This window comes from Pagrus major, chromosome 12, assembly GCF_040436345.1.
Source record: "Pagrus major chromosome 12, Pma_NU_1.0".
NCBI classification, from domain to species: Eukaryota; Metazoa; Chordata; class Actinopteri; order Spariformes; family Sparidae; genus Pagrus; species Pagrus major.
The window spans coordinates 28,921,464-28,945,449 of record NC_133226.1 but is presented as its reverse complement, the minus strand read 5'-3'; the positions used below and the strand labels follow the sequence as shown (position 1 = coordinate 28,945,449).

Genomic DNA, 23,986 nt, shown 5'->3' with positions numbered 1-23,986 from the left:
TTGCTGTAAACTAATCACAGTATTTCTTTGTAATGGACCTTCTTTTCCAACAGTTGCTTCAGAACAATTCTTGAATTCAAATTCACACCCGTTGTAGTTTCAAAGCTGCCTGACACTGTCTGGATTGGACCAGACCTCAGCTCTCAGAACAAGAGGAGACGGACGAGGTTTGATTGCTTCATTAACCAGTTAATCAGTTGCTCTCAGGGTTTTCTCATCACCAGTTTTAACAGGACGGACCTGGACCAGCTGACGAGCCACTGGACCACAGTGACGGCTGCTGAAACACGTGACGATGATCCATTAAAACCATTTACAGCTAAACTCACATGAATAAAGTCCAAACTGATTCATTGTGTGAGCGCTCAGTGAAACTGGTCCGGTCCAGACGGTGTTGACCATCCAGCAGTTTCTGTCTCACACATTAAAAGACATCCAAACGGCTGGAGGAGCCTCCACCACCTCCAGTCTGAGCAGTGACATCAGACTCGCTGCTCTCAATGATCAAAGTGTTAACGAGAAACTCTGAGCCGTCAGGACTGAAGCCTCTTTACATTTACATTTACATTTACATTTACATTTAGGGCATTTGGAAGACACTTTTGTCCAAAGCGACTTACAATAATAATTTGTCACAAGAAAGAAACCACAATCTTTAATATCCTGTTTGTTTTTATAGTTGATGACATCACTTCCTTTGTCTTCAGCCAAAGACTGAAACGATTAATTATTAAAGTCTCCATCAGGAACAAGTCAGCGTCACACAGGAGCAGCTCTGCTTCAGGGAATTAATTTCTCAACAGGAAGTCAAATTAAACAATAATTTATTTTGTATTAAACCATAAAATCTGCCCCGAACAAAGAAAAAGCACAACATGTTTTAACAGTCATGACAGTAAAAATACATTTTTTATCTTTTAAATACTTTAAATATACCCGCTTATAGAAAATATAGAGAATTTCTAAATTAAAAAATACCCAGAAGATTTCAGTTTCCAAAAACTTTCACAGTAAAACACAAACGATTCAAACATCATTCAACATGTCAGCAGGTGAACACACACACACACACACACTGAAAACCCACATCCAGAGCTGCACGTCAACCGATCAATCGATCAATCAATCAATCAATCAATCGGTCACTCAGTCAGTCGATTTACCCACAATTCCACATTCTGTTATAAAACAGAAAAAACTTCATTTAAAAAAATTAAAACAGCAGTTCGACACACACACACACACACAGACACACACACACAGAGACACAGAGACACACACACAGACACACAGACACACACACACACACACACAGACACACACACACACACACACACACACACACACAGACACACACACACACACACAGACACACACACACACACAGACACACACACACACACACACACACACAGACACACACACACACACACAGACACACACACACAGACACACACACACACACACAGACACACACACACACACACACACACAGACACACACACACAGACACACACACAGACACACACACACACACAGACACACACACACACACACACAGACACACACACACACACACACACACACACACACACACACAGACACACACACACACACAGACACACACACACACACACACACACACAGACACACACACAGACACAGACACACACACACACACACACACACAGACACACACACACACAGACACACACACACACACAGACACACACACACACACAGACACACACACACAGACACACACACAGACACACAGACACACACACACACACACACACACACACAGATACACACACACACAGATACACACACACACAGACAAACTTTAAACAAACGAGCTAACGACTTGTTTGGTCCCTTTGTGTTGCCGTAGAAACCTCCCTGTCTCCTTCAGTGTCCTCCGTCCTGTGTTTGACCTTTGACCTTCAGTCTGACCTGCTAATAACTTTCAGACGGCTCGTCAGCTTTTTAATTACTAACTAATGATCCTTGTGTATTTTCCCTCTGACACGTTCCTTAAAGTGATTTTTCCTGATTGGCTGCTCGTGTCATCGATCAAACAAGTGGAACAAAATCTGGACTTTTCATTTGTCAGTCGATCTCCACACGGAAAGCGGTGATTTCCATTGGCTGCAGGCGAGTGAGGCGTGGAGGCTGCTGTTGCCGGGCGGATTCCGGTTCATCGTCTTCACGCAGCAGAGTGAGACCCGACCGACGGACAGAACGGAACCGGAGAGGAGAGAACAGATGGTCCAAGTTCACCTGGAGACAAAAACAGATCAGACGAGACGAGGACAGAAAACAATCGTTTAAAATATCACACGATTAAAAAAAATATGTTTTTATGTAACTTAAATATTTCACAAAACTGATGTTAAAAATGCAGCGTTCTGAAAAAAAAACATAAATAATTTTGAAACGTGTGCGTTTGTGTGTGTGTGTGTGTGTGTTGGGTCCACCTCCTCATGCGCGCTCCACGTGCACTGCAGTGGCGTGTCGGGGGCGGAGCTACAATCGAAGCCCTTCCTGTGGAGGAGGAGAGCCACTTCCTGTGACGGAGTTTCTGCTTCCTGTTTACCAGAAAACACAAACATTTGTTTTGTTTTCATGTTTAACAGATTTAAATATTTAAGATATTTTGAAATATTCAAAAATATGTTTGTTTGATTTGATCAATCATTTCTGCACATTATGAAATAATAAAAATGTTGATTTATAATAAAAATAATAATAATAATGTTTCAGCTCCAGTTGTTTTTTGGACTCTTGAGGACTTTTTATTTGATTTAATATTATTAAAATTATAATATTAAATAAAATAAATATATATTTATAAAAATAAAATAAAATATTATTATTATTTTTTTTTTGGTATTTGTGTTTTTCAATTTATTAATTTGTGCAAGTATTTGAGTATGTTTGAGTTATTCCTCAAAAAATGACTCCTGCTTTTTATTTTCAATATAAATCCACAAATCCAGGTGTTTCCAGGTGTTTCCAGGTGTTTCCATGTGTTTCCAGGTGTTTCCAGGTGTTTCCAGGCGCTGCTCTCACCTGTGTGTCCTCCAGCGTCCTCAGGTTCAGCAGGTGAACATCGCACGGCATTGACGAGCGGAGCGGCAAGAAGGGGCGGAGTTTTGGCAGCTGGCTGTTGCTAGGGGTGACCATGGTGATTGGCGGGTGGCAGAGGGAGAGCGAGGACAGGTGGGCGAGCAGTGACAGGTGTTCAACTGAGGCTCCTCCCACTTCCTGTCAGGAAAATAAACAGAAGGATAAAATATAAAGGAAACATAAAAATCATCACAGTCTGCTCTGAAACGGTCCCTCTGCACCTGACCCGTCACCTGGACACTCGTTCTACTAATAATCACAATAAATACACCTCATCTGACCTGGTCCATCTTTCAGATGGAGAGGGTGGTGTACACCTGTGATACCCTGATGCTTTCTCTCCGGTTGGACAACTGTCCTCCTCACCTGAGCCCCGCCCCTCCTGTCCTCCAGCAGCAGGTGGTAGAGACTGGCCGTCAGCTTGTTGTCGGTGACGCCCTGACCGAGGCCGCGGTTATCGTCCTGCTGCAGCCGCCGGTCCAACACCACCTCCAGCTCACCTGCACAGGTGAGAGGTCAGAGGTCAGCACACAGACAGACACACTGACAGACACACTGACAGACACACTGACAGACACACTGACAGACTCACTGACAGGAAAAGGATCTCTCACTGTGTTTTTACAGCAGCTCAGCGTTTGAATCTTGTGTCGTTTCAACACTGCTGAAGGTCGCTGTTGTCTATCAATACACCACCAATACACCACCAATACACCATCAATACACCATCAATACACCATCAATACACCACCAATACACCATCAATACACCATCAATACACCACCAATACACCACCAATACACCATCAATACACCACCAATACACCATCAATACACCATCAGTGATTACGTTATCTATCAATAGCCTGTCTGTGACTTGTTCCAGGTGAGAACAGATCCAGGAGGTCCAGCAGGAACTCTGCTCAATGAAATTTGATTGGCCATCGCAGCGTCTCACAGGATGATGTCATCCTGCAGTGAGAGGTGAGTTGGTGCGACTCCGTGTTTATGAATGATTTTATCTGATCTGACTTCAGTCTTTTACTTTACTGTACTTGTTGTTATTAGAACTGTCTGAAACAATGTGCAACCTCCTGTAGCCTGAACCTCCACACCATCACCATGAAGCTGAAACACCATAAACAACACAGAGACACTGAGGCGGACGTGCAGGTGGACGAAGACTCACCTGGTGTGAGTGAGGAGACGGCCTGACTCTGAGCCGACAGCAGAGACACACGAGATGTCGAATCCTGCAGGAACGACGCCGACGTCATCGGGTAAAAGTTCGCCTGCAGGGGGAGCTTCGCCAGGGTACGCCGCTGCTGCATCTGCAGGCAGGATCAATACACTATCAATACGCTGCCAATACGCTGTCAATACACTATCAATACGCTATCAATACACTGTCAGTACACTGTCAATATGCTATCAATACGCTGTCAATACACTATCAATACACTGTCAATACTCTGTCAATACACTGTCAATAAGGGTTAGAACGAACCTGGAAACTGTTGAGGTCGGAGTAGAAACGGTTGCCGTTGGCAACATCTGTGACGAGCTTCATGGCGAGCTCCCGGTTGACCTCTGACCTGATGTCCACCATGTTGGAAATCTCCAGGGATCTCCCAGCATGCCCTGGGGCAGAGACAGACAGGAGATTTATTGTGAAGTCATCGAGTTTGACTAGAGATATTAAGTGAACAGCTGGACAGCAGACGGAGGACAGAGTCTCTCGACTCCAACTGAACCTGAACTCATCATCTCAACTCAAACTGAACCTGAACTCATCACCTCGACTCCAACTGAACCTGAACTCATCATCTCAACTCCAACTGAACCTGAACTCATCACCTCGACTCCAAATGAGCCTGAACTCATCATCGCGACTCCAACTGAGCCTGAACTCATCACCTCAACACAAACTGAACCTGAACTCATCATCTCAACTCCAACTGAACCTGAACTCATCATCTCAACTCCAACTGAACCTGAACTCATCACCTCAACTCCAACTGAACCTGAACTCATCACCTCGACTCCAACTGAGCCTGAACTCATCATCGCGACTCCAACTGAGCCTGAACTCATCACCTCAACACAAACTGAACCTGAACTCATCATCTCAACTCCAACTGAACCTGAACTCATCACCTCAACTCAAACTGAGCCTGAACTCATCATCTCAACTCAAACTGAGCCTGAACTCATCATCTCAACTCCAACTGAACCTGAACTCATCATCGAGACTCCAGCTGAGCCTGAACTCATCACCTCAACTCCAACTGAACCTGAACTCATCACCTCAACTCCAACTGAGCCTGAACTCATCACCTCGACTCCAGCTGAACCTGAACTCATCATCTCAACTCCAACTGAACCTGAACTCATCACCTCAACTCCAACTGAGCCTGAACTCATCACCTCGACTCCAGCTGAACCTGAACTCATCATCTCAACTCAAACTGAACCTGAACTCATCACCTCAACTCCAACTGAACCTGAACTCATCACCTCAACTCAAACTGAGCCTGAACTCATCACCTCAACTCCAACTGAACCCGAACTCATCACCTCAACTCCACCTGAGCCTGAACTCATCATCTCGACTCCAACTGAACCTGAACTCATCACCTCAACACAAACTGAACCTGATGAGTTCAGGTTCAGTTTGTGTCTCATGCAGTTTGTTTCACTGTGCTGAACTTCCAGCAGCCAATAAACACAGATATTGACGGCAGAAGCAACTGTTTATTAATCTATTTCGTTTTCTACCTTATTTGTTCTTGGGGTTATTTATTTTGGTGTTTTTAAAGCAATTTCTCTCGTAACTCCTGATTTCTGGAGCCTTTAGTGTTTTTAATCATATCTGAGGACGGACGCTTCGTCTTCAACTGCAAACAAATCATAACATAGGTACAAAAGCAGTTACCTGAACCTGACAGCCTGTACGCAGCCTGAAAGACTGAACCCGGGGCAGCCTGTACGCAGCCTGACAGACTGAATCTGACAGCCTGTACGCAGCCTGTACGCGGCCTGACAGACTGAACCCGGGGCAGCCTGTACGCAGCCTGTACGCAGCCTGTACGCAGCCTGTACGCGGCCTGTACGCGGCCTGTACGCGGCCTGTACGCAGCCTGTACGCGGCCTGTACGCAGCCTGTACGCAGCCTGTACGCAGCCTGTACACAGCCTGTACACAGCCTGACAGACTGAGCCCGGGGCAGCCTGTACGCAGCCTGTACGCAGCCTGTACGCAGCATGTACGCGGCCTGTACGCAGCCTGTACGTGGCCTGTACGCGGCCTGTACGCGGCCTGTACGTGGCCTGTACGCAGCCTGTACGCAGCCTGTACGCGGCCTGTACGCAGCCTGTATGCAGCCTGTACGCAGCCTGTACGCAGCCTGTACGTGGCCTGTACGCAGCCTGTATGCAGCCTGTACGCGGCCTGTACGCAGCCTGACAGACTGAACCCGGTGCAGCCTGTACGCAGCCTGACAGACTGAACCCAGGGCAGCCTGTACGCGGCCTGTACACAGCCTGACAGACTGAACCCGGGGCAGCCTGTACGCGGCCTGTACGCAGCCTGACAGACTGAGCCCGGGGCAGCCTGTACGCGGCCTGTACGCGGCCTGTACGCAGCCTGACAGACTGAGCCCGGGGCAGCCTGTAGGCAGCCTGTACGCAGCCTGACAGACTGAACCCGGGGCAGCCTGTACGCAGCCTGTACGCAGCCTGACAGACTGAACCCGGGGCAGCCTGTAGGCAGCCTGTACGCAGCCTGACAGACTGAACCCGGGGCAGCCTGTACGCAGCCTGACAGACTGAACCCGGGGCAGCCTGTACGCGGCCTGTACGCAGCCTGACAGACTGAGCCCGGGGCAGCCTGTACGCGGCCTGTACGCAGCCTGTACGCAGCCTGTACGCAGCCTGACAGACTGAGCCCGGGGCAGTGGATTAACTGCGGTCTCCTTACCGTCCAGGTGGTACAGTCGGACTCTGTGTGTGAAGTGTCGGAAACAGGAAGTGATGTCAGAGAAGACCGGACCTCTGGAGACCCGGACCAGAGGCGGCTCTGAGGACACGTAGAGCTGCAGGAGGGCGAGAGACATTCACAGTGACCCAGAGCACAGAGAGAGAGAGAGAGACTGGATCCTGGTTCTGGTCTCACCTGACCCCCCTCCTTCCCCGGCAGGAACAGGTAGGCTCCGCTCTTGTCCCGGTTCGATGTGGTCCCGTACCACAGGAACTGGACCTGGAGCTGACGGACCAGACCGGACTGGAGGCGGAGCTTCTGCATTTCAGAATAAAAGAGTCAAATGTTTAAAAAAAGTATAAAAATAAACAATTAACAGATTTATAAATAATTTAATGATCAATAAAATCAGTTTAATTATAATAATGCTCTGATATCTTATAATGTATCTAATGTAGCTTCACACACATATATATATTTAATATGTTGTTGTTGTTTTGTTTTGTTTTACAAATGAACATTTTTCATTGTGTTTTAAAGTTTGAGTGTAAACAGTGGGTCTTTCCTGATCATGAGTTGTGATTGTTTTTCTTTTTTATTCATTTGATTAATTTTATTTAACTTTATTCAGTTAATGTTTAATAAAATGTTTTGCTGTCGTGACTTTTAATTTGAAAAGTCTGACCTGCAGCAGGCCGGTCTCTGCGGAGCTCCATATTTGGACGTGCTTGTTGCTTAGCGACAGGGGGGCGTCGGCCTCAGGCCCTTCGGGGCGGGACACCTGGAAGTGTTCGCTCTGGATGGTCGGGGGGTTGCCGTGGCGATAGAAGGTGTACTGAGCCCGATGGGCGGAGCCAACAGCGGCTTTGGTCACATGATAGACAACGAGCGACAGAGGAGGAAGTTCAGCCACGAAGTCGAGCTGAAGGCGAGAACATAAAGATAAAATATGAAACACCTGAACACCGACTCACCTGCTGTGACAACGTACAGTCGCTCAGCTGTGATTGGGCAATCACTGAGTAGGGGAGGGGCTTACCATTAACCAGGAAATGTAAATCCTCAAAAAGTCCAGACCAACAAGACGTTGTGAGTACGAATACTAATAATATCAATAATACTACTACCAGTCCTCCTAATGATGAAATGATAACAATACATAAAATGATAATAATAAATAAAATGATAATAATAAATAAGATGATAATAAATGAAATAAGACTGTGGAGAGTTGAGACTCATCACAGAGTGAAAACTTTAAATTACACAGAAACTAACATGAATAAAAACGAGATCAGGAGAAAATAAACACTGAAACATCTGATCGACGTGTTCGTCACCTGGAAAGACTCTGTGGACGCCCGGCTCGGCTCCTCCCACACCGCAGAGATCTGTGCAGCCATTGGTCGACCTGTTTGTGCATCGACAACGCGAGCGTCCGGAGAGTCGACGACGACGCTGATGACTGACGTACGGCGCTGCTCCGTCGGGTTAAAGATGATCAATGACCTGACACAAAAACAATCAATAACCAATCAGTTAAACATCGTCACCAGACTGAGAGTCAACAGAGACGACAGGAAGTCAAACCTTCAGACAGACTGAACAACGACTGACTTCATTTCTATCATCAGTCAACTCAAACAGCTGTCAGCTCACACACTCTTTCATGTTGAGATCAGGTGGGACTGGTGTGAAGCTAGCTGACAGAGCTAACATTAGCATGCTCATTTCTGACCTGTGTGTAGATAAAGAGGTAAAATGGAGAACGCTCAACACGTCTGACCTCAAACTTGATAAATGTTTAATGATTCATGTGGAAGATTTAAAGCAACACCAGGTAGTTTGGACTCATTACTCCCCCGGCTGGTTGAGAAGCGTAATTATCTGTTACCAGTGTCGTAAATACTGTCGCTGTATCAGCATCCCTGGGGGAAATGAATACATGTGAATTTTTTGACGGAGCCGGCGAATCACGAAATCGTCTGAAAAAACCTCACCTATACCTATATCCTAACATATATCGGCCGGCCGATATTAGGCATTTTATCGGTATCGGTATCGGCATTTATAATGGCCTATAAATGAATATTTCAAAAATAAAATATAAACGGACGAAACACACTTCAACCATGTTATATGTTGGTGTTGCACAGTTTGTCCACCAGAGGACACTCTACAGCGTCCCTGTTGGCAACACTCGTGTTTAGAACGCCACAAACCCGACAACCAGCTGATCCAGCCGGAGTCGGGCAGAGCGAACCAGTTACCCACGACTGAGATCACCGGTGAAGTGTGTTCATGGTAAGTTGGCGACTGTCACGAGAAATACATTGCTTGATTAACAATTAAAAGAACATCCCCATCAGGTCTCTTAACTCAAATTTGTGACTACCATGTCCAGTTCTGCTGCTGTTCGCCGAGAGTGAAACTGACTTAGCTAGTAATTTTGATGTTCCTCTGTTCTGTTGTGACAATGAAACAAACAAGTTTATTTTTAAACTGCATTATCATATCATTTCAGTGAGGACTCATAAATAACTACAAATAACTAAAGTTACGGAAATCTGTTGTATGTTGTTACGCGTTTCTGGATTTTATATATACATACATACATATATACATATACATATATATATATATATATATATATATATATATATATATATATATACACATATATATAGATACACATATATATATACACATATATATAGATACACATATATATATATAGATACATATATATATAGATACATATAGATATAGATACATATATATACACACACACACACATATATATATATATATATATATATATATATATATATATATATATATATATATATATATATATATATATATACATATATATATATATATCGGCCGATATATCGGAATATCGGATTTTTAAATCATCAAATATTTGTATTGGTATCAGCCTCCTTTATCGGTCAGGCTCTAGCAGAGACGTCATCATTCATCCTATTAACCATTTTTCTACCACTTAACTGAGTTTAGAAACATTATTTTAAGGTCGAAAAACTACCTAGTGTTGCTTTAAAGTAAAAAGTAATAAAGTAAATGAAGTCTGTTGGCTCACAGATCACAGATCTCAGTATAAACGTATGAATTTAAACTAATACTTTAACACAGATTTACCTTGTAGCCTCTAAAACTGTCATGTCTGGAAGATCTGCTAGCTTGTGATGCTACAGTGACTTCCTGTTTACTCAGCTGATTGCTCTCATTGGACAGAGCTGCAGCTGTTTCCTAGCAACAGATTTAAACATTAAAGTCTTCATAGGCTGAGACATTTGTTGAGCTTCGAGACATGAAGCTGGATGTGGCAGAGCATCAGCGTGAAGCTAGTTGCTGGTTAGCGAGAAGTGAGGAAGGACTCAGTCATCAATACAAACAGAAAATAACTGAACTCTTCTGACTCGTCTCCTCCCTTTAAGCCCCGCCCCCTCACCTGGGCTCGTCACTGAGCGTGAGCGACGTCTTCATGGGCAGAGCGTCCTGCGCTGAGATCACGTCGTCCTGAAACATTCGTCACAATATCAGCCGATCATCCTCTGATGTCATGACGACCATGAGTCTGTCACATCATGTTTCACTGAGTCTGTCTCAGTTATAATCCAACTGGATGTCACAGAAATAAACAATGAGGTCACCATTTGTAGGAAGGGTTTTGATTGGTCGTGCTGGTACTGGCTCTTGTCCAATAGAAGCAGCCAGTGGGCGGAGCTCTGCAGCACCTGGCGCAGGTTCAGGATGGAGTGAAGCAATCTGCAAAATAACATTAATTTCAGTTTCATTTTTAATGATGGAAGAGTTTTGATTTTCTTTATTTTCATAAATTTGACTTTATTTTTCACAAATTAACTGTTTGATTTATATTTTGTGTAAAACATGTTGACTTTACGAGAACTAAAAGCTTTTATGATCAAAACTTTAATAAAAATGTTACAACTTCCCTTTAAAGACGAGGTGACACACAGTGACTAACAGACTACACTGTAAAACACACGTGAAGAAGAAGCAGGTCATGTGGGAGCGATGGGAAACTAATGTTAGATGCTAATGCTAAATGAATGGGAATGATGGGAGGCTAATGCTAACTGCTCACACTAAGCGCGGCGGTACCTGTTACCGTTGTCAGTGGCGACATCCTCCTTCAACAGAGAGCATGGAGGGACAAATGAGACAGAAAACATGCTAATGCTAAAGATGCTAAAGAGTTCCTGGAGCTACGATGCTAACACTAAGTTGTTATCTTTGTGGGAAAATAATCAATAAGAAAAACATTTGTACAAAATGTAAACTGTTATTTTAATAAGTCACAAACTGTTGACCTTTGATCTGTAACCCTTCATGCTAACATGCTAACATGCTAACACAGCAAAACATTGATAAAAAACAATCTTAGCTGAATAACTTAACCCTCAAATTATTCTTTGTGTCGTTAGCTTCTCATTACCCCCTGCTAAGTTGCTAACATGCTAACAGCAAGTTTCTACTTATTCTTGCACTTCCAACTACACCAGCATGCTAACACGCTTTGGTGCTAACAGGAAGTAGCTACCTGGTTCCGTAGTCCACCACCACAGCGTCGCGGGCAGTGCCAGTGACGGCATCGTGGTGCTGGAACAGCGCCAGGTTCCGTCTGCCGGCCGTTAGCCGCTGGAAATGTTCTCGCGCCGGGAAACCTGCGACCAGTTGACCGTCGCCATGGAAACGACGCATTTCAGCCAATGTCAGGCTAAAAAGGATTTCTGTCGCTCTGTCGGGGAAAGATGAAGAAAAAGACAAAAACACGACGATGTTTACAAATTAAATACAAAATAAAATAAATATATTTATGAATAAATCATGTGTTTATATGATTATTATGAAATCATTTTCCAAAAAAACAAAAAGTTTCAAACGCTACAAAATATTAATAGTGCAAAAATACCTGGTTGTTAAATAAATAAATGATTCAGGATGAAAGAGGAACATTCAGTCTGAACAGTTATCTGATTAACACACAACAACAGAACTGCTTGAACAATGAGACCAGAAAAATAGATAGATTTATATAGATATAAAAACATATAAATACATATAAATACATAAAAAACATATAAATACATATAAATACTGCCACGTTGTTTTGAAATGTCTCATTGAGTAAAAACTAATTTCTCTTTTCTTCTTTTACATTTCTACAAATTTCTGAAGACAAAACAAACGTCCAGAAGAAAAGTGTTTGATCCGAAACGGAAGGAAGGAAGAGAGGAAGAGAGGAAGAGAGGAAGGAAGGAAGAGAGGAAGGCAGGAAGAGAGGAAGGAAGGAAGAGAGGAAGGCAGGAAGAGAGGAAGGAAGGAAGAGAGGAAGAGAGGAAGAGAGGAAGAGAGGAAGAGAGGAAGGAAGGAAGAGAGGAAGAGAGGAAGGAAGGAAGAGAGGAAGGGAGGAAGAGAGGAAGAGAGGAAGAGAGGAAGGAAGGAAGAGAGGAAGAGAGGAAGAGAGGAAGGAAGAGAGGAAGAGAGGAAGGAAGGAAGAGAGGAAGGGAGGAAGAGAGGAAGAGAGGAAGAGAGGAAGAGAGGAAGGAAGAGAGGAAGAGAGAGAGGAAGGCTCAGGCTGTCGTCTGAATGTATCTGTATAATAAAATCATAATGAGATATCTGCTCATGAACCAGTGAGAACGTACCTCAGCGTGGCCTCCATGGTTCTGTCGAGGCGTTTGTAAAACGGTCTGGAGGTGAAGTATCCGCTCCAGTAATGATCGTCACGGTCGGCGTACGTGAAGAAGTCTCCACGGAGCGTCGGCAGCGAAGATCCTGCTGCACTCAGACGCTGACGGAGAGCAGTGAAGTAATCTGACAGAGTCCCGAAGCGAGCCTGAAACACACAAGAGAAGAAGAAGTGATGAGAGCCTGAAACAGACAAGAGAAGAAGAAGTGATGAGAGCCTGAAACACACAAGAGAAGAAGAAGTGATGAGAGCCTGAAACACACAAGAGAAGAAGAAGTGATGAGAGCCTGAAACAGACAAGAGAAGAAGAAGTGATGAGAGCCTGAAACACACAAGAGAAGAAGAAGTGATGAGAGCCTGAAACACACAAGAGAAGAAGTGATGAGAGCCTGAAACACACAAGAGAAGAAGAAGAAGTGATGAGAGCCTGAAACACACAAGATAAGAAGAAGAAGTGATGAGAGCCTGAAACACACAAGAGAAGAAGAAGTGATGAGAGCCTGAAACACACAAGAGAAGAAGTGATGAGAGCCTGAAACACACAAGAGAAGAAGAAGAAGTGATGAGAGCCTGAAACAGACAAGAGAAGAAGAAGAAGTGATGAGAGCTGCGGAGGATGAATGACGGATCGATCAGCTGTGTGATGACGTCACGTTCAGAATCTAAATATCTTTATTATGATCCGATCGTGTCTGATTGTGATTGGCTGGTTGCTTCGTCAGCAGGATCACACAGAAACTACTGAACACCAAACTAAGATGGAGGACGAGTCTCGGCCCGGAACAGACCGCATTAACTTCTGGTGCTGATCCAGATGAAGAGACGAAGCAGGAAGAACTTTGGACGTTTTTCAACATTTTGGTGAATTCTCAGGAATAATGATGGATCATCTGACTGAGAACAACCTGGTGCTGATCCAAATAAAATCCAGATCCAGATGAGCCTGACTGAATATGAGAGAGCTGTTGGAGCATGGTGGAGGTATACACTCTACTGAGTGCCTCTGTAGTAAGTCTTCATTCACTGAGATATGATAACTGGTGTTCACACATCACATGCTCAGTGTGGCTGACTCCGCCCCTCAGCCCCGCCCCCTCCCAGGTGTCTCAGGTGTTCACCTTGATGTGGAGCTCCGGGTGCTGGTCGAAGTAGTCGAAGAGTTTCTGGTAGTTGCTGAACTGAGCGTCCCACTCAGCCGAGTCCGTGAAGCGAAAGTCGTCACCGAGCGGAACCAGAAGGACCGGAGAGCGAAAGAGACGAGACTTCTGACGGTACTGATCCAACAGGAGGAGAGCTCTGAGACGACACAGGGACACTTTATACACAACACCTGGACCAGTCACACCTGGACCAGTCACACCTGGACCACAGTCACACCTGGACCTGTCACACCTAAACCACAGTCACACCTGGACCACAGTCACACCTGGACCAGTCACACCTGGACTACAGTCACACCTGGACCAGTCACACCTGGACCTGTCACACCTGGACCAGTCACACCTGGACCACAGTCACACCTGGACCTGTCACACCTGGACCTGTCACACCTAAACCACAGTCACACCTGGACCACAGTCACACCTGGACCAGTCACACCTGGACCACAGTCACACCTGGACCTGTCACACCTAAACCACAGTCACACCTGGACCACAGTCACACCTGGACCTGTCACACCTGGACCAGTCACACCTGGACCTGTCACACCTGGACCTGTCACACCTGGACCTGTCACACCTAAACCACAGTCACACCTGGACCACAGTCACACCTGGACCAGTCACACCTGGACTACAGTCACACCTGGACCAGTCACACCTGGACCTGTCACACCTGGACCAGTCACACCTGGACCAGTCACACCTGGACCTGTCACACCTGGACCTGTCACACCTAAACCACAGTCACACCTGGACCACAGTCACACCTGGACCAGTCACACCTGGACCTGTCACACCTGGACCAGTCACACCTGGACCAGTCACACCTGGACCTGTCACACCTGGACCTGTCACACCTAAACCACAGTCACACCTGGACCACAGTCACACCTGGACCAGTCACACCTGGACTACAGTCACACCTGGACCAGTCACACCTGGACCTGTCACACCTGGACCAGTCACACCTGGACCAGTCACACCTGGACCTGTCACACCTGGACCTGTCACACCTAAACCACAGTCACACCTGGACCACAGTCACACCTGGACCAGTCACACCTAAACCACAGTCACACCTGGACCACAGTCACACCTGGACCGGTCACAATGAACCTGGACCTGTCACACCTGGACAACAGTCACACCTGGACCACAGTCACACCTGGACCAGTCACACCTAAACCACAGTCACACCTGGACCAGTCACACCTGGACCTGTCACACCTGGACCACAGTCACACCTGGACCACAGTAACACCTGGACCAGTCACACCTAAACCACAGTCACACCTAAACCACAGTCACACCTAAACCACAGTCACACCTGAACCACAGTCACACCTAAACCACAGTCACACCTGGACCGGTCACACCTAAACCACATTCACACCTGGACCACAGTCACACCTGAACCACAGTCACACCTGGACCACAGTCACACCTGAACCACAGTCACACCTGGACCAGTCACACCTGGACCTGTCACACCTGGACCTGTCACACCTAAACCACAGTCACACCTGGACCACAGTCACACCTAAACCACAGTCACACCTGGACCAGTCACACCTAAACCACAGTCACACCTGGACCACAGTCACACCTGGACCAGTCACACCTAAACCACAGTCACACCTGGACCACAGTCACACCTGGACCGGTCACAATGAACCTGGACCTGTCACACCTGGACCACAGTCACACCTGGACCACAGTCACACCTGGACCAGTCACACCTAAACCACAGTCACACCTGGACCAGTCACACCTGGACCTGTCACACCTGGACCACAGTCACACCTGGACCACAGTAACACCTGGACCAGTCACACCTAAACCACAGTCACACCTAAACCACAGTCACACCTGAACCACAGTCACACCTAAACCACAGTCACACCTGGACCGGTCACACCTAAACCACATTCACACCTGGACCACAGTCACACCTGAACCACAGTCACACCTGGACCACAGTCACACCTGAACCACAGTCACACCTGGACCACAGTCACACCTGGACCGGTCACACCTGGACCTGTCACACCTAAACCACAGTCACACCTGGACCACAGTCACACCTAAACCACAGTCACACCTGGACCACAGTCACACCTGGACCTGTCACACCTAAACCACAGTAACACCTGGACCAGTCACACCTGAACCACAGTCACACCTGAACCAGTCACACCTAAACCACAGTAACACCTGGACCAGTCACACCTGGATCACAGTCACACCTGGATCTGTCACACCTAAACCACAGTAACACCTGGACCAGTCACACCTGAACCACAGTCACACCTGAACCAGTCACACCTGAACCACAGTCACACCTGAACCACAGTCACACCTAAACCACAGTAACACCTGGACCTGTCACACCTGAACCACAGTCACACCTGGACCACAGTCACACCTGAACCACAGTCACACCTGAACCACAGTCACACCTGGACCACAGTCACACCTGAACCACAGTCACACCTGAACCACAGTCACACTTGGACCTGTCACACCTGGACCTGTCACACCTGAACCTGTCACACCTGAACCTGTCACACCTGAACCACAGTCACACCTGGACCACAGTCACACCTGGACCTGTCACACCTGGACCTGTCACATGTGTTAGTTTCCATGATGATTATGTTAAACACTTATTTAATATTTGGCCCCGCCCCCTGCTTACCTTTCCTGGACATTCTGCTCTGTGATTGGCTGTGGTGATATCCTCCATGGACAGTAGACCCGCCCCCCTGGCAGGCGGTGGAAATCGAACTGACAACAGACCGACGGGTTCGGACCGCACGTGTGCGGTACGTCGTAGCTGTAGAACGGCATCATGTGACACGTGATGTCACTACGGGGGGAGGGATCTGACACACAGGAAGTGGGCGGAGTTAGAGAAACAATTCAACACAGTCAGTTTCTTATATTTTAACTTTTAAATGTTTTTTCATGTTGTCGCTCGAATCTCGTCTGTTATTTTATTATTTTATTCTTTATTCTTCACTGTTCTTAGATTTTTACTGATTTATTCAGTTTTATTATTTCAGCTCTTTAAACTCTTTTTGTCATTTTTTTATTCTCTTATTTTTGTGGTTGTTTTTTGTCTCTCGTACAAACTCACCCCAACTCTGTCGCCATAGAAACTCGAGTGTCTGTTGCCGGGCGAAGTGTTTCTTGACGGCGTAGTGAACACGCTGGATGACCATGTCCTGGAGCCCCGCCCCCTTCAGCAGGTAGGCCATAGAGGGGGAGTGGCCGAACGGATCCACCGCCCAACCGCTGCTCGGCTTCACACCTGGACAGAGAGGCGGAGTTTAAAACGATGCCGCGTCAGATGATGTCACAGTCAGAGACAGGAAGTGGAACGAGATGAACCGAGGTGTCGCTGGATCCACTGGTGTCCCTCGATCAGCTGATCCAACAGAGCGAAGTAATGAGAGTTCGCTTCGTCGGCCATCACCCAGCCGCCCGTCACCAGCTCCAACTGCCCCGCCCGCACCAGACTGACCAATCACAGCGCAGGAACAAAACAGAAACACACGATGATTAACTAATGACAACATGTAAATATTAACGAACATCGTCAAACACATGACGTTAATAAGAAAAATTAACAACAACAACAACAACAACAACAACAAGGCTGCAAAGCAATGAATACGACACGTTAAAGGAGCAGTCTGTAGTTTTAATATTTATAATATTAATGAGGTAATAATACAAATTGTCTCCATCAGTGAATAAACCAGCTGATCTCAGAGGACAATAAGGTCCCAGAACACCGTTTGAGGCCAGAAAGGTGGCAGGGTCCGCCACATATAAACACAGTAAAACTCCTTTAAGGTCAGTTTGTGTATTCAGTCATAAAAACAAACAGAGTTTGATTATTAAGTTTGTTTCAGTCACTGAACATCTTTCTCTTCTCATTACACAAGTGAAATATGTTGGTATGATGGTTCCAGATGTTTTCTTTATTTACGTTGTGTTTGTTTGTTTGTTTGTTTGCAGATTCAGAAACAAAAACAGGTTTTTCTTCAGATTTGAGAAGAAACAGACAGAAACTTGTGTTAAAGGTGAGATATGTAAAAACTGACCACCTGTTGAATTCACACTCCAAACAACTAGGAGGCAGCGCATCACCAGAGTGGCTAACTGCTGCTAACTGTACTCTCTTTATGACTGTAGCTATTGTTAGCTTGTTAGCTTAGTTAGCCGTGCATCTGGATTTTACACCACTACCACAGGAGCTATGGACCGCTGGGAGAGGTTTTCAGGCCCGGGCTAGCTGTTAGCATGCTAACTTCAGTAGATAGACAGAAAACATGGATCTTTGACATGATGTCATCGCTGTTGTTTCTTCACTTCCTGCTGATCATTTTCATCAAGTCTAGAATGTTTCAAACTTAAGACGAGAGCAGTTACCGTCTGACCATCTCTCTCTTCTGCTCGTCGATGTCGTTCCACCATTTAGAGAAATAACTGATTTCTGCCCAGATCATCTTCCTCCTGAAGAACACAGAGCACAAGTCGTCAGTCACCTCCGACACACACACCTGCTGGGTGACACCTACAGGTGAGCTTCAGTTACCTGCTGGGTGACACCTACAGGTGAGCTCCAGTTACCTGCTGGGTGACACCTACAGGTGAGCTTCAGTTACCTGCTGGGTGACACCTACAGGTGAGCTTCAGTTACCTGCTGTCTTCACTCAGCTTGATCAGCATGTTGTTCAGGATGTGTCTCGTCTGATCCTGATAGTAACCATCGAATGTCTTCAGCCAGCCTGAGACACACACACACACACACACACACACACACACACACACACACACACACACATTAAACATCTGATCACATGGATCACCGACAGGCGTCTCGTTGTCGTGTTGTCGCTCACCGGGGTCGTTGTGCGAGTGAGGAACCAGAAAAAGCTCCAGAGGCTGCTCGTCCCACTCGTTACCGTGGTAACTGATCTCGAAACCTTGTTTCCAGGCGCCGCCGTCAGGATTATCAAACGGGAGGAGGTCGTAAACGTCCAGCAGCTGAAACACAGACAACAAACATGAACACAGTAACGTCCTGCTTTATAGAGTTTGGATCTGAAGCTCTTCTTATTAATATAAACAGATTTATTGATATTCTATCAGAATATAAGAACATTTTACAGTCCTGAAACACTTCAGTACAAACACGTCACAGGGTTTATGATATTAAAGTTGAGGCAGATTATTTCAACAACCAACCAAAGTATAAATGACTCTTTGTCACATGATGATCTTATATATCTAGATCTATATGTTACACATGCTGACACACTGAACATCTCATCCTCCGCGACCTCTGCAACCTCAGTGACCTCGGTGACCTCTGCGACCTCAGTGACCTCAGTGACTGACCTCAGTGACGTCAGTGACCTCGGTGACCTCAGTGACTGACCTCAGTGACGTCAGTGACCTCGGTGACCTCAGTGACCTCGGTGACTGACCTCAGTGACGTCAGTGACCTCGGTGACCTCAGTGACTGACCTCAGTGACGTCAGTGACCTCAGTGACCTCAGTGACCTCGGTGACCTCAGTGAGTGACCTCAGTGACCTCAGTGACCTCGGTGACCTCGGTGACCTCAGTGAGTGACCTCAGTGACCTCAGTGACCTCGGTGAGTGAACTCAGTGACCTCGGTGACCTCGGTGACCTCAGTGAGTGACCTCGGTGAGTGACCTCGGTGAGTGACCTCGGTGACCTCAGTGACCTCAGTGACCTCGGTGACCTCAGTGACTTCGGTGACCTCGGTGACCTCGGTGACCTTAGTGACCTCGGTGACCTCGGTGACCTCAGTGACCTCAGTGACCTCGGTGACCTCGGTGACCTCAGTGACCTCAGTGACTTCAGTGACCTCAGTGACCTCAGTGACCTCAGTGACAGCGTGTTCATTATTCCAACAGAAAGTGTTTCCTTCAACGCAGCAGCTTTATTCTCTGATGTTCTTCGGTTCATAAATACAAAAATAGTTTAAACGACGTGAAGAAAAAAACAAAGCACTCTCACAACTACACCACAGAGCTAACAGCTGTTAGCATGCTAAGCTAACCTGCACGCCGTCCGTTTCGTCCTTCATCTCGTTGGCCAATCGGCAGCCAGGCAGTGTGTCAGTTGGATTGTGGGCGGAGTCTGAGCTCACATTAGCTCCTCCTCCTCTTCCCCATGATGCTTTGTGGTGGAGCAGAGAGTCCCGCAGCGTAGCAACCAGGCGGTTGTTGTCGCTAAGGAGACGCTCCAACTCGTCGATCTTCTGCTGGAGGCGGAACAAATCCTGCAGAAAGAGACCGTGATTGGTTTAAAAAAGGACAACGACAAAAATAATAATAATCAAGAATGAATTATAATTAATTTGACCCGTTACATTGTTTTAATATGTTTTTGTAATAAAACACTTTATTTTGAAACTCCTCTGGTGACTTTTACAGATCAGAAACTAGAATCAGTCCGTTGACTTCGCTGTGACTCACGCTGTCTACCTGTCCACCAGGTGTGTCCGGATGCTCCTGAAGCTCCGCCCCCTGCATCAGCTCCAGCATGCGGTACAGTGACATCACAGCCAAGCAGAAGACTCCGCCCACCAGCACGGTCAGGAGCCGACTCGTCTTCATCACTGAGCAGCGAGTTTTACAAATGAAACGATAAAAATTAATTAATAAAACATTTTGATAAAAACAGCAACAAGAAACAGGCTGCCCAGGTGCATTATGGGAACTGTAGGAGGCAGCGTTACCTCCGTTAGACCTGTGATGAGGAGTTTTTTTATCAGTTAATTGATCTGCAGAAAATTAGTTCATCAGTTCAGTTTTCTGAAGATCGAAATGTTGATTTTTCTCATTTTTAAAAAACCTAAAAATCCTCAAATCTTTGAAATGATCCTAAAAATAATAACAGACTGAATATCTTTGAGTTTTGGACACAAAAAAGACTAAATGTTAAAGTTTCATGATGATTAATTGATCAACAGATTCATAGTTTTCAGGCTCTCTGAAGATCCTCATGAGTCCATCAACAGTAAAAGTTGAAGTTTGCAGACTTTCATATTATAAAATTAAGATTTAATTTTCCAAACAGGTTGATGAACAGGTTTCATCACAGTTCATCGTTTTAAATGTGACGAAGCTCCAAACAGACAAACTGCAACAACCTGCAGACAGACAGGACGGACCAGCTGCTCAGCTCTGCAGAGACACGTCCAGCTGACGGACACTGAGGGCGTCGTCCTCTCCAGCCCAAGTCTTATTGATCAGTGATAGTAATCTAATAATCAATATCCAGCCTGAAATGTCATTAACCCTTTAACTGCCTCGCGTAGGAACACTCCACACACTGTCACCGTACTGCTACAGTACTTGAGTAAATGTACTTAGTTACTTTCCAGGTTCAAAACTGATAAATGATCATAATGTAATCAAGTACAGGTGAAGTGTTTGTAATCATCTCAGTTACACAAAGAACGTGTTCGTTGAGTTTTATGTTTCAACTGAAGAAATGTAACTAAATACATTTACTCAAGTACTGTACTAAAGTACTACTATACTTTACCTGAGTATTTCCATTTTCTGCTACTTTATACGTCCACTCCACTACATTTATTGGATAACTTTAGTTACTAGTGACTTTAAAGAGCTGCATTTACTTCTACTTGTACTTTTTTGATACTTCAGTACACTTAATATCAGATACTTTACTCGAGTACTTTTTACAACACAACCCTTCAACACCAACACGTCTGGAGATACGTGGTTTTCACTGGACAGGAAGGAAAAGTACTGTGATCTGAAAGTAACTAGTAACTACAGCTGTCAGACAAATGTAACGGAGTAAAAAGTACAACAGTTCCCTCTGAGATGTAGTGGAGCAGAAGAGCAGAACATGGAAATACTCACTTTAGTTACTAGTTACTTTACAGATTACAGATTACAGATGTTATAGATGGAGCAGCGTCCCCTCAGTGACCACTGAAGTGTCACAGGACAAAAGATCAAATGTGTCTGCAGTAAACTGTCCGTCGTGTCTTGAACATTAGTTCCGGCTTCATTTCCTGCCGGAGGTGAAACAGCGGACACACTTCATCTGTGTGAAGTTAATATTCAGTGTTAGCTCCTCTGCTAACGGAGCTCGCTGCTGCGGCTCAGACTTTAACAAGATCCAATTATTAAACTTTATATTTTAAACTGAAATTCAAACCTTCCGCTCGGAAACTTCCGCCTCGGACCAACTGGGCTCGCGCTCCGGTGGGTTTCACCTGTCCTGTGACGTTTCACCTGTCCTGTGACGTTTCACCTGTCCTGTGACGTAGCTGTCAGTCTTCAGGTCGACAAACAGAACATTAAAGTTTATTAAAGTAAAGTAAAGTGTGTTTGTCTCCGCAGCGCGAGCGGCTGCTGCTGCTGCGCCTGCTCCCTGCCGTTTGTTTTGCTTCCGGGTTGGTTCAGCTGACTCAGCGCTGCGGAGACAGCACTTCCGGTGAGAGGGCTCCGTTTCCGGTCATCTGCTATGGCACCACAGGACTGTAACTGAGTACATTTACTCAAGTACAGTACGTTACTGGAGTATTTCCATTTTTCTGCTACTTTATTCCTCTACTCCACTACATGTATCTGATAGTTACTAGTTACTTTTCAGATTACCTTCCTGTCCAGTGAAAACCACAAAGTCATACTCCAAAAGTCATACTCGAGTAAAGTATCTGATGTTCACTGTACTGAAGTATCAAAAGTAAAAGTAACTGCTACATGTCGGCTGTGATCTCTGAGTCCACTGACCATTCTGATTAAAACACTCAGCCAGTAATCTGTAGAGTAACTAGTAACTAAAGTTATCAAATATGTGTAGTGGAGTAGAAGTACAAGGTGTTTTAAAATTGTACTTAAGTACTGTACTTGAGTAAATGTACTCAGTTACAATCCACCACTGCCTAATGTTGGCAGCTCTGCTGATGTAGCAGAAATAATATTCAGACACCAACAGCATGGATCTGATATTAACCGCTCAGCACCAGAACTATACTCTGTAATCTGTACTCTGTACTCTGTAATCTGTACTCTGTACTCTGTATTCTGTACTCTGTAATCTGTATTCTGTACTCTGTAATCTGTAATCTGTGATCTGTAATCTGTACTCTGTAATCTGTACTCTGTACTCTGTAATCTGTATTCTGTACTCTGTAATCTGTAATCTGTGATCTGTAATCTGTAATCTGTACTCTGTACTCTGTAATCTGTACTCTGTAATCTGTAATCTGTACTCTGTAATCTGTGATCTGTAATCTGTAATCTGTACTCTGTAATCTGTACTCTGTACTCTGTAATCTGTACTCTGTAATCTGTACTCTGTATTCTGTACTCTGTACTCTGTAATCTGTATTCTGTACTCTGTAATCTGTACTCTGTATTCTGTACTCTGTAATCTGTAATCTGTGATCTGTAATCTGTACTCTGTACTCTGTACTCTGTAATCTGTACTCTGTAATCTGTAATCTGTACTCTGTGATCTGTAATCTGTACTCTGTATTCTGTACTCTGTACTCTGTAATCTGTATTCTGTACTCTGTAATCTGTACTCTGTATTCTGTACTCTGTAATCTGTGATCTGTAATCTGTACTCTGTACTCTGTACTCTGTAATCTGTACTCTGTAATCTGTACTCTGTAATCTGTACTCTGTGATCTGTAATCTGTACTCTGTATTCTGTACTCTGTAATCTGTACTCTGTACTCTGTAATCTGTACTCTGTACTTGTAATATGTACTCTTTACTCTGTAATCTGTACTCTGTAATCTGTACTCTGTAATCTGTAATCTGTAGTCTATCATCTGTCAGCAGCTGACGACAGTAAATGGAAATACTCAGGTGAAGGTTCTGATTGTCTGTCAGACTGAACACCTGATCTGTTTCACAGTTACTATATTCACCTCCTGAA

General features: G+C 45.3%; 1 protein-coding gene across 2 annotated transcripts; it reads right to left on the bottom strand.

Moving 5' to 3' along the window:
• Positions 1-807: 807 nt before the first annotated feature.
• Positions 808-22,473, bottom strand: man2a1 (mannosidase, alpha, class 2A, member 1). 2 transcript variants are annotated; one of them, XM_073477527.1, is made up of 25 exons: positions 22,349-22,473; positions 22,253-22,310; positions 20,533-20,675; positions 20,115-20,336; positions 18,926-19,070; positions 18,724-18,811; positions 18,453-18,536; positions 17,406-17,533; positions 17,152-17,325; positions 16,711-16,897; positions 13,968-14,145; positions 12,806-12,996; positions 11,698-11,895; positions 10,787-10,901; positions 10,585-10,652; positions 8,450-8,618; positions 7,795-8,031; positions 7,305-7,427; positions 7,110-7,224; positions 4,639-4,772; positions 4,321-4,462; positions 3,499-3,632; positions 3,076-3,270; positions 2,481-2,591; positions 808-2,283 (listed from the first exon to the last, which is right to left on the bottom strand). In XM_073477527.1, exons 3-25 carry the CDS (start codon positions 20,671-20,673, stop codon positions 2,113-2,115), a joined length of 3,450 nt encoding a protein of 1,149 aa, XP_073333628.1. In that variant the 5' UTR covers positions 20,674-20,675; positions 22,253-22,310; positions 22,349-22,473; the 3' UTR covers positions 808-2,112. The 2 variants fall into 2 exon arrangements, with proteins under 2 accessions (XP_073333628.1, XP_073333630.1); XM_073477529.1 differs by having other exon boundaries at positions 20,542-20,675; positions 22,253-22,473.
• Between the last annotated feature and the right edge of the window lie 1,513 nt (positions 22,474-23,986).

Excerpts from the sequence above, each read along its gene's own strand:
- man2a1 (XM_073477527.1), bottom strand. The coding sequence starts at position 20,673 with ATGAAGACGAGTCGGCTCCTGACCGTGCTGGTGGGCGGAGTCTTCTGC. Across the intron at positions 7,225-7,304 it reads CGGGGAAGGAGGGGGGTCAG|CTCTACGTGTCCTCAGAGCC; the intron begins GTGAGACCAGAA and ends GCCCTCCTGCAG. Across the intron at positions 3,633-4,320 it reads CGTCTCCTCACTCACACCAG|GTGAGCTGGAGGTGGTGTTG; the intron begins GTGAGTCTTCGT and ends TCACCTGTGCAG.